The sequence below is a fragment of the Gopherus evgoodei genome, chromosome 4 (assembly GCF_007399415.2).
Source record: "Gopherus evgoodei ecotype Sinaloan lineage chromosome 4, rGopEvg1_v1.p, whole genome shotgun sequence".
Taxonomy (NCBI): Eukaryota; Metazoa; Chordata; order Testudines; family Testudinidae; genus Gopherus; species Gopherus evgoodei.
Window position 1 is genome coordinate 9,793,765 of NC_044325.1, and position 12,010 is coordinate 9,805,774.

General features: G+C 41.8%; 1 protein-coding gene across 1 annotated transcript in view; it reads right to left on the reverse strand.

The window, feature by feature from the left end:
- DDHD1 (DDHD domain containing 1) overlaps positions 1-12,010 on the reverse strand; it is a 137,952-nt gene that overhangs the window by 84,759 nt on the left and 41,183 nt on the right. The window contains exons 3-4 of the mRNA XM_030562923.1: positions 10,831-10,932; positions 3,435-3,563 (exon numbers count right to left, since the gene is read on the reverse strand). Coding sequence (XP_030418783.1) covers positions 3,435-3,563; positions 10,831-10,932 — 231 coding nt within the window. The remainder of the gene's footprint in view (positions 1-3,434; positions 3,564-10,830; positions 10,933-12,010) is intronic.

Consider the following 12,010-nt stretch of genomic DNA (forward strand, 5'->3'; position numbering starts at 1 on the left):
TGAAACCCCGTGAGCCAGGCATGGGCTTGGGCACCGGGTGAGGGAAAGGGCTAATCCCCAACCCTCTGAACTATATACACTAACTACGTTTACAAAAAGGTATTAAAAGTATTAACTAGAACTACAGAGAATAAACTATATACACAAGAAGTATTAGAACGAGTGAATAGCTAGGGAGGTTGAGATCAGCTAAGCCATGCTCCACTGTTCCAACGACCAACACGGGCGGTAAGAAGGAACTGAGCAGCGGATGGGTCAGCAGGGGTATATATTCGGTGCCACAGCAGCGCCACGCCAGGGGGCGCCCAGCCGACCCACTGAGCGTTGCTTCCGACAAACGTGCACACGGTGCGCGCACACCTAATTGGAATCGATATGAGCAAGCACTCGAAGCAGAACTGCCTGAATTTTATTGCCAGCGGGATACATCAGGGCTATCTCACCCTCAGCTTTTGGAAGACCTATGTCTTGCTTTGGCTATCATACATTAATAAGCAGAGGCATTAAAATGGAATGAGTCTGTATAAAAAGGATTAGTTCCAATACAGTGAGTTATTTTAAGAATACTGTGACAGACCCAGGCCAGTGTGGTACAGGAGTCTGGTAGAGGGCAAATATACTAGTCACTGGCTGAGTAGTTTTCTGTTCCCTGAGTGACCAGAGCAGGGGCTGCACTAGAGTAATCAGGAACCTGCTAGAACCAATTAAGGCAGATAGGCTGATTAGAACACTTGCAGCCAATCAAGGCAGGCTAATCAGGGCACCTGGGTTTAAAAAGGAGCTCACTCCAGTCAGGTGAGGAGGAGCCAGAGGAGAAGAAGTGCGTGCGAGGAGCTGGGAGCAAGAAGCACAAGGAGCTGAGAGTGAGAGGCTGTGCTGTGCTGCTGGAGGACTACAGAGTACAAGTGTTATCAGACACCAGGAAGAAGGTCCTGTGGTGAGGATAAAGAAGATGTTTGGAGGAGGCCACGGGGAAGTAGCCCAGGGAGTTGTAGCTGTCATGCAGTTGTTACAAGAGGCATTATAGACAGCTGCAATCCACAGGGCCCTGAGCTGGAACCCGGAGTAGAGGGCGGGCCCGGGTTCCCCCCAAACCTCCCAACTCCTGATCAGACACAGGAGGAGTTGATCCAGACTGTGGGGAAGATCACTGAGGTGAGCAAATCTGCCAATAAGCGCAGGACCCACCAAGGTAGAGGAGGAACTTTGTCACAATACATACTGGTCTCCCTTTTTGCTAGGACTTCCACACAGAAATCATATCTGATGTGATATGCAAGTTTCCTCTCCAGCCTCTGTTACACTATCTGTACCCATGGCGTCTTTATTCTGTGACTATCTCATAACACCACCACATGCCCTTGCAATCTCAAAAGCCTCATTTATTGTAAATTTTTCTTTGAAGGGCTCTCAGCAGAGATGCTCCATTGCGTGCCTACAATGGCAAAATTGCCGATTGGTTTTAGCTAACATGACCATATTATGCTGACTTTGTATGTTATATATGGGCTGTGTGCAAAGAGGTGGACTGACTTTAAATTGGCACAACTGATCTTTAAAAATTATTAGTGGTGCTAGTGCTCGCTATATTTGACAACTGCTTTTACAGGCTAATGCTGATGATTATCTACCTTATCTTCCTCAACATTTTTAAAGATCACTTTTTAAGTTTACAAGTGATGTGCTGGACTCTATAGTGTAAAACACAGACTCCCATAAAATCCAGCTCACTTTAATCACCTCACTTGTAAAAATATTTTGGGAAGAAAATATTTTGGGACTATAACCTCCCCTTCTAATCCATTTCAGCTTCATATACATGTGTGCATATAAGCAAGCCCCCTTCATTTGTTTCTATGAGTTTGTATTTTAGCAGGCTATTTTACTATATTCCTATATGTAGTTTTCTTTTGTTGTATAATATCGTGTAGTATGGAAACAGGGCAGGAGCTGTTCCTGAGTTCCCTCCACAGGAGGCAAGGAGAGGCCAGGGAGATAGGGTTGGAAGAGTCTATAACCACTTGAGCACACTCTTTGGGCCTTGCAGAACCTGGAACTGAACCTGTTATTTCTCAGTTTCAATAATTCTTTGCTGTCTAACAAACAGCTGTGAAACCAACTGGCCAAGGATGTGTTCATCCCCCTTTTGGGGCAGGTCCGTATAGCAGACAGAAGCCTTGCACCACTACCAGTTACTCCATCAGTTCAAGTGGTAGAGGATTGTGCTGTGAACCTGATTATCCCTGCTGATGGCCAGGTTAGGAGTTAATATAGTTCCATACTATATTTTTTTTAAAAAAATATGACATTACAGTAAAACTCCTACAGTAGGATGGCAGCTGTTTATCCTCATCATTCAATGTGAGGCCCTATGCATTATTTACTGCACACCATCCAAAACCTGTACTTAGTACAGATTTAATTTCCCCAAGAGTTTTTCTGTGGTGATCTCAAAACAACATCTTACTTCTTTACAAACATTAACGAACTATCTTCACAACGGGTGAGAGAGGTGGGGACATCATCATCCCAATACTACCCTTTGGGGACTGAGGCACAGAGATTAAGACCAAAATTGTCAACTAGTTTTGGTTGCCCAATCGGAGATGTGCAGGGTCTGATTTTTCAATGTTCTTAGCATTTTATAGTACTTTGTGTGTTCAGAGCAGCGTCCCACTGTCCTGCGTTGTAGTTAGGGGCACTCACTCTTTTTGTAAATCAGACCCCAGGCACCCAGAATGAAGACACATGGTGGCCACCTGTGCACATTTTGGTTCAGGGACTTGCCCAGCATCATTAAGAACTCTGTGGCAGGGGCAGGGATGGAATCCAACTATCCAGGGCAGCATTCAACTGCCTTAACCTTTCTCTTTGTGCAATCCCCTGCCTCATTCACTACACATCTTTCAATTTCTGCAACAAAATGAGGCAGGGTACTATGGACAAAAGCCTCCTTTGCTACATAACCTTTACTCATCACGAGAGCAGGTACCATTCTGTACAGTGAATGAGGCAGGGCTCCAGTGGAAAAAACCAGTGTGATCATGTAATTAAAGACCATTATAATGGCTGCATACTGGGGAGGGTCGACTTAAGGTTGCACAGTCAACATTAATTCTGGCATTTCTTAGCTTCAGAATGCTCGACTTTGTAACCTTAATGCACTTTAAGTTATATGAAACTGTATCAGAGTTATTTCGTAATAAGCTGCAGTAAACTGGTTTTATTCTTAACTACAAATGTGCACGACAACCTAACAGTGCCTTTGAGTTATTCTCCAAGAGTGCAATGGCAAAAATTAACTATGCATCAAACAAAAATTTCAAACTTGAAATTATGAATGGAACCTGGAATTTTCTTCTCAGAGCATTAAGTAACAAACCAGTAGAGCAATAATCTTTACAAAATTATTTACAAATGCCAAGATGTATTACCTTTGGAAAATCCCAACTTTTGTGTAACAGTTCTTGCAATTTTAGATGTTGTTGCATCACTGTAAAGATACACTTCATCTACACTGTGCCAGTCCACGTGGTTGCGACTCAGCTTGAAACTATGAACAGCTGTAGCAAAAAGGAATAAACCTTTAATTTAAAAGTGTTAAAAAAATTATAGCTTTAAAAAGCCAAGTAAGAGAGAGATGCACAAAGGTATGACTGAACTCTAGGTTTCAACTTAAGTCTATTTAAGAAGGTAAACATTTCCTCTTACCTTTATATTTTGGATCTACCAGAATTGGGTAGTTCCCTTTGGGAATCCTTCCACACACATCCCTTTTTTGGGGGTGGGGAGGAGGAGAGTAGGGAGGAGAGGCTCCCTAACAGAGAATACCCTTATCTGAAAGGAAAACATGAATGCTCTCTCTCTCTCACACAAATTCTGCCAAACTGCCCAAGAGCAAAGAGGAAAATTGAGATCCACATCCACAAGGTGAAAGTGTTTGCTGAAAGCTGTACCACTGAGACACCAGGGGGGCTGTGGTGGATGCATCTCTCAAAATAATGCTTGAGTAAGTTGATGCAGTGGTAGGTGTACACTTGTGCTCATAATGTTACACTCATGCTCTCTTTTTGTTCTGTTTGTACAGTTTGTAGGCACTATGGGGTAATACAAACAAATAATAATGGTAATGAACATTCTTTCTGGGCTCCATTACTAGCAATGAATGTTAATACATGCAGTTGTACTAAGTTTATGAATGTTTTATGCATTTTGTGGGCCAGCGATTGTAAGCTATTCTATTGGCCGTGGGGGAGGGTTGTCACTGTTCCTCCAAGAACTGAAAGGGTGGAAAGACTGAGGCTTACGAGGACCCCATGAGACAGAAAACATACCAGGATCCACCTAAGTGTACAAAAAGTGATAAAAGTTCCTATATGATTTTTCTATAATGCTTTTAACCTAAGAATAAATTTATTTTGCTTTGTGAAAGCTGGCTGGTAATTAGTATACATCATTGCAGCCCTTGGAGAAAGGTTAACCACAGTTGCTGAACCTGGGTCAGATCTGCTGGGGAAATCAGTGAGATGCAGAGGGACTACACCCTGAATTTGGAGAGGAAGAGCTACATGGGTCTCCATCTGAGAGAGGCGACAGTCAGGAAGCCCAAAACCTTGATGAAGACTGAGGGATTGAGGTGGTAGTGGTGGGGATCAAAGATGCAGTTAACCTGAAACTGGGACAAATATAGTGGCAGTTATGACAGTGGGGAATTGCCAGTGAAGTGCTAACAGCAGCAAAAGCAAGTACTATAGAAAGGAAAAGCATAGAGAAAAGTCCCAGTTTTTCCAAGACAGGAAGAGCGAAGAGAGAGATGGTAAAATGAGTTATGAACAGCTGAAAACAAGTTGTCTAATTGAGATATGCAGAGAAAGGCAACTCATCTTTGAAGAAAGGCCAAAGGCATAACTAGTCAACTTGCTATACTCTGGAGGACCAGAAAAAAGAATGACGGTCTAGGATGGTGTTAGCAATCTACCGTCCATCAGGGTAATCTGACTGCGGGCCATGAGACATTTTGCTGATGCTGACCGATTGCAGGCAAGGACCCTGCAGTTCCCAGTGGCTGCAGTTTGCCGTTCCTGGCTAATGAGGGCTGCGGGAAGTGGAGTCCAGCACATTCCTGTGGCCTGCCACTTCCCACAGCTCACCTTGGCGGAGAACAGTGAACCGCGGCCACTGGGAGCTGCGGGGAACCGTGCCTGTGAATGGTCAACATCATCAAAATGTTTCACGACCTGCAATCTAATTACCCTGATGGCTGTGTGCGGCCCACAGGTTGCCCACCACTGGTCTAGGATCACAGGGAATATCTAGCCCACTGTCAGAGAGTCCAGCAGGCGGGGAAGATCTTGGAGACACTAGAAGGGATCAGGGAAGAGGCTGACAGAGACAGCAGCCATGTTCCATCCCGACTGAATGCACCACTTCAGCAGAGATAAGGGATAGATCTACAGTTAGAGCAAGAGAAGCTGGATGGGGACACAGTGTGTCTGGAAACCCAGCTGCTTGCTGGCAGGAAGGAAGAGAGAGCAGTCTGGGAGAAGCAGCATCAGTACAAGGGGGAGAGAAGGACAAGGAATGTCAACATGAGCTCAAAATGGAGAGACTGCGCCAGTAAAACACCGATCCAGTAGGTGGAACCAGACCTCACGTACCCAGTGGATGGCACAGACTCCAAATTATTTCCTCACTTTAGAGAAGAGAATGATATGAATGTACTTCCAAATCCTTTTGAAATGGGATATGAATTGAACAAGGTGGGACACAAGGACATGGTATGGTGTCTGGCTCTGCTACTGTCAGGGAAGGCTTTAGACACTTCTACCCATATGGAGAGAGAGGGTTGTCATAAACAGATAAGTAAGAGTTAATAGAACAGAAGTACTTCATATCTCTTTTGCCTGTAAAGGGTTAACAAGCTCAGTGAGTCTGGCTGTCACCTGACCAGAGGACCAATCAGGGGACAGGATACTTTTAAATCTTGAGGGAGGGAAGTTTTTGTGTGTGCTGTTAGATTTTGGTGGTTGTTCTCTCTGGGTTCTGAGAGTGATCAGATGTGCAATCAGATTTCTCTCCAATCTCCGTGATACAGGTTCTTATAGATTCAAAATAGTAAGTACTAGGTGATAAGGCGAGTTAGGCCTATGTTTGTTTTCTTTATCTGCAAATGTGTATTTGGCTGGGAGGAGTTCAAATTTGTATTTTGCTAAAAGGATTTTAATTTGTACTTATATACTTAGGCTGGGAGGGTATTCCCAGTGTCTATAGCTGAAAGACCCTGTAACATATTCCATCTCAAATTTACAAAGATAATTTTTACTGTTTTTTCTTTCTTTAATTAAAAGCTTTTCTTGTTTAAGAACCTGATTGTTTTTTTTATTCTGGTGAGACCCCAGGGGACTGGGTCTGGATTCACCAGGGAATTGGCAGGGAGAAAGAAGGGAAGGGGGAGAGAGAGGTTAATTCTCTCCCTGTGTTAGGATTACTTTCTCTCTCAGGGAGAGTCTGGGAGGGGGAGAGAGAAGAAGGGGGGAAGGTGAATTTTCCTCTCTGTTTTAAGATTCAAGGAGTTTGAATCACAGTGATCTTCCAGGGTAACCCAGGGAGGGGAAGCCTGGGAGAGGCAATGGTGAGGGAAAGGGTTTACTTTCCTTGTGTTAAGATCCAGAGGGACTGGGTCTTGGGGGTCCCCGAGCAAGGTTTTGGGGGGACCAGAGTGTACCAGGCACTGGACTTCCTGGTTGGTGGCAGCGCTACAAGTACTAAGCTGGTAACTGAGCTTAGAGGAATTCATGCTGGTACCCCATCTTTTGGACGCTAAGGTTCAGAGTGGGGAATTGTACCATGACAAGGGTGATAGAGATAATGGGCTCTATAAACAAGCTTTCTTGCAAAAGTTTAAATTGACCCCTCCCCCCCGGGTACAGAAGTTCAGAAAACAGGGGATATGAACTATGATGAGGTTGCAACTTGCATTAGGAGTTATATCAGAAAATGGAGAACTGGTTGTGAGGTTACCACATGCAAGTGATTGATTTCCTTGTTTACACCATGGATTTAGACTATTGAGAAGGTACATGGAAGGATGAAAGAGTTAATTCCAGCCTAGACAAGACCTAGGTCTTATGGTCCTATGCAAGGAAGATACATTTTCTGGGGAGGCAAGAGCAATGGCCCTACGCCAAACAAGTATGATTTAGCAATGTCACCAATCCTCAACAAAGAGCCTGACCTGAACTCAGGCAAAGCAGGTTTTTTATGACAGGTGAAGAGGTGTCCTTTGTTTCCTCTTTGAGGCCACTGAAGAGGATTTCTTTCTGCTCTCATAAATTCATTCAGGGAAAGGTTGAACTCTTATGCCTTGAACAATTACACTTCAGAGTTTCAGTCAATTACATTACAAGACAGCGACACCGAAATGAGCATTTATGCCCGTTCCTGCTGCATGACTTTTGGTCTCATTGTCAGGGTATGTGGGTATGCCACCTGATAAACTGAGTCAGCACAAAGGGCAGCAAGGAATTAAAAGAGGATGAAAACATACCATGATGCAAAACTGCTTTACAGACAAATAAGTGAAACTATATAGTTGCTTTGGATTGGTGATTCCAAAGCACAGAAAAATAAGTTTTAATCTGACACTAGACAAACAGAAGCAAAAACATTTTTAAGTGGCAGAAAAACCAAAGAGGAGGTATGTGGATTAGGGTAACCTTTGGCATGTGTTAAAGGCCACTTTATATAATCATTGAAATGATACTTCCATTTAAAGTTAACCACTGTAATCTTAGGATGCCATGCTCACTTTGTTTCTAAGAGCAGGGATGAAACCATGTCCCAGGATCTCTGCTTGGAGTTGAGAAGGGAAAGGAGGGCTCCATGCCATACTTCTTCATGACATCACAGAATTCTGTATGTGGGGGCTCTGGCTCTAAGTTGGAAGGAGGTTAGGAGGACTGGGAACAGAGGCAGACAACTTTCCTAGGTGTATCTGTGGAATTTTTCCCTCTCCAAAATCTATGCTCACAGTAGTGTATATTTATTTCATACCAAGTCTGCAAGAACTGATGCTGCTTCCCGGTTCATGCTGTGGAACATCACACTGAAGTGAGTCCCTAGGGAAGCTGGGGATCAACTTGGAAACGTGGCCCCTGCAAATGCCATTATGTTCAGGCACTGTAGCAAGCTGGGATCTAGGTTAGACAGCAGTGCAGTGGCAAGGCACCTCTTGTGGAAGTTCCTTGCTTATGGACAAATGGTGGCCTGGGCTGGCAGAATCCTTGACCTCTTCCTGGGACCAAACCCTGCCCTCCTAATGGCAGGATTCCACAGAAATGCCACACGTTTCCACTAACCTACTTGGATTATGGAGAATGGGGACCCCAACATTTATTGCTACACTATTCTCCAAAAAAGTATAGACTGAATGGCACATTGTTTGCTTCCCAGCTGTCAAAGAGCAACTAAGAGCCACACATACATGTATTGTAAAAAGCAAGCAAAAAATGCAACAATTTTTCTCTGCATATTTAGCACTGGATATAAAAAGCTCATGTTAAAGGTTGGGGCCTATTTTCACCATGAGCAGCATGTAGAACTACCACTGACATTCACTAGAATTGTCTGAGTCCACCATGTGAGAATACAGTATATTCCCTTATGTCTGTTGAGTTCAAAATTAAATACCTTTTAAAAATATTTGAAAAGCATCTGCTCATCCTGCACCTGCTAACCAGAACCAAAGTGTAAAATTTACTGCATTTTATTTCTGCAGTAAAAATCTAAAAAAAATCAACCCAGATAACTGCAATTTCTGAAGTGCTGTAGCAATTAATGTAACAATTGTGCAAAAAAAAGGAAACGCTCTTTGGTCAGATCTAGTATCCAAAGGAGAAGGACCCTTTAACAAATTTACTTTTAATCTATAGCTCTATACGTTCACACAGTATATATTTATTTTTTAAAATGTTTCATTTTGGAACTTTTGTAGATAACAGTAACACAGGCTTCATTATCAACCACATGCAACAAGGTGAAGGAGATGCAGATGCGTTATGAAATCTAGAACCAAATTCTCCTCTCAAATACATGCATGATTTCCTAGTGACATCAGCAGGAGTTCCACAGTATAACCAGGAGTAAAATTTGGCCATTTGTCTGGACAATTCTGAAGTCCTCATACATAAAGTTGAGGCTAAAATCTCTGCTGATCCAAAATGCAGTTTTATTTTTAAAGAAACAAAAGCATTGCCAATCAGCCTAAAAAGACTATTGTTCTTAAGTAAATAGGGCTGTTCTATATTGTTTACATTATTTACATCATACCTCAATTTATTCCTTTGCATATCAAGTTGTCAGTGTCACAATATAGCACCTTAACCTCCACTTTTAATTCAAATGCATTGAAGATCACAATTGCACATGTTTGTGTAAACCAAGTGTTACTATTAGAGTTATATTTCTAGTATATAAGAAAAAATGCAGGACAACAGTACAATTATTAAATGATTACAGATCCAATCCCACAAAGACTTACTCGTGCTTTATATACTGGTGCAAATAATCCCAAAAGACTTTTTGAAGTTAAAAAGGCCAACCTTTATGCTCCTCAGTTTCCCATTTTTTAACATAGGAATCCTTGCTTATCTTTGTAAAGAGCTTTGAGTCCGATTGATGAAAAGTGGTACACGAGCTAAATATGAACAGCTTGCTTTCAGAGATTTTCATTTTGGACTCAATTAACGAAAACACAAGTAAGTCAGAAGGGCAATATTTTTATGTGCCAAATGATATAGTCTTTTGGATCAGACATATTTAAACATATTGATATCCAGGGTCACCCAGATCTAGGAGAATACAGGGACAAGTCACAATAACTTCACAGCTAACATCTAAATTTAAACTGTAGGTCTAGGGTGGGATTTTCAAACTCACTCAGTGTAGGGCTAACTCTGCTCTCCCTGAAGCCAACAGGATTTTACCATTGGCTTCAAAAGGAGCAGAATTAAGCCAATGCTGAGAGGGACTTCTGAAATCCTACCCCTAATCACTAACGGTTCTTAAGGATCCATCCTGTTTATGCAGTGCACTGATTTACATCATGTGAGTCCAATTACTTAAATTCCAAGTTTCTTTTTCTGAGGAATAATGTCCTGATCCCATGTGCAACAGCCTTCCCTTTCTCTTTCAATTGCCTGAAGCCTCACTTCAGATCAGCACTGATTCCCATTGCAAAATATTAATTTAATACAGGAAAACATACATACAGTGCAATTAAGTGAAAAAAACACACAGAATTCTACGTTTTAAAATGTCAAAAACAATTTAAAATATGAGAAAGATATGATGCATGTTACACAAAAAAGTGATCACATAGAATTAAGAGATTGCTTTTTTATCAAGTGTCAACCTTTCTTTCCTTTAGCTCCTATTTCTTCTCACATAATTTATCACTAGGTCACATCTACTTGTGATTGTAAACTCTTTGGTGCAGGGACCCTGTCTCACGGACTGAAAAGCTCCGTACATACCAACAGTGCTGCAAAAAATAAATAACGCTTAATTTTTTCATAATTGTCAAACACTGTAACGAAGTGTTAGCACAAATATATTGTTAGTTTCTACTTTTCTCTAAGAGTCACAATGCTTCTACGTTTCCTCTAAGATTCAAAATGCTTTTTCTTCCCCTTCCAAGGGAAGATGACATAAGTATGGTGCAAGAACTGGAAGCACAGAGATCTAACACATTTCACTGAAATACACAAGCTACAATTTAAAGCTTCCTAAGCCAGGAGGAAACTACAAAAAAGAAATCTACAATTACTGTACCTTGGGAATGCTTTCGTTTAAGACATGCAGCATCTGTACTCTCCTTATATCCTCTCCATTTGAACAGAGAAGGGAGGGAGAAGGGAGGGAGGTGGTAGACAACTAAAAGTAAAAACACTGAGCTTCAAAGTAAAATTTTAAAAAGGGGCATCATTTCTCTTTTCATTAGTATCATCATCACTGAAATGAATGGTCAGATTTGGAAAATACTACTCAAAAATACTGCAAGCCTATAATTTCTGTTTTTTTTTAAATGGATTTTGTAGTAAAAATGTCAGTTCATCATAGCCAAATGTTATTTCTTCAGTTCTCATAAAACATTCATATCATCCTGGGTACGGCAAATATAACACCATCAGTGAAAGACAACCCATGCCACAATACTATTTTCAACTCACTCAGTGCCTTTGCATTAGCACGTACAAACACAAAATGCAGTATATTTGTGCAACGGGTAGTATGCAGGAATCTTAAAGGTAATCTGTAAACAATAAAGAAGTTAGTAACTTCAAGGATAGCTACTGGATGCCTCCCTCAGCAGTATGAGGATATGGTCATCAGAAGTTAGTCTAAAATATCCTACTGCTTCCCTGTTTTGTAGGTCTGTAAACAGTTGCCTCTCACACAGTCAGCCCAGCATGCACTCTGCTTGAGATATCCCTTCCATTCCTAAACAACACTGGAGTTCTCATGATGGTAAGGCAAGTCTGACATTTTTGTAAGGTTTTCAATAGTCTTGTTTCATTCCTTCTAGGATATAAAGCAAGGCTATTGAAAGAAAACCCTGGGACTACTTTGTAACATTTGATGGACTTACCTTACCCTCACAGGGAGGCACCAGTGCTGTTCAGTTATGGAAGGGACACCCTGAGAGGAATAAAAGTTACAGTATCCCACCAGGCGGAAAGTTAGGTGATTTGGAAGAAACTGCTCTCACACACCTGTGAAACAGGAAAACAATAGGTACCTTAAAGGTCAGTTTTGATTAACTGCTATTGTATTGATCTGGGGCTTCCAGCAGTTAGTCTGAAAGTGAGACTCTCCCCCAAAATTGACTGTGTAAAAATGGCATCTTCTTACTCAGTACAACTATTCTGTGCATACTCATTCAGTGATATCTTCTTTTTTCAGTGACTAAGGGCCAGTCTATATGGTACCTCAATCCACACTAGCTGGGGTG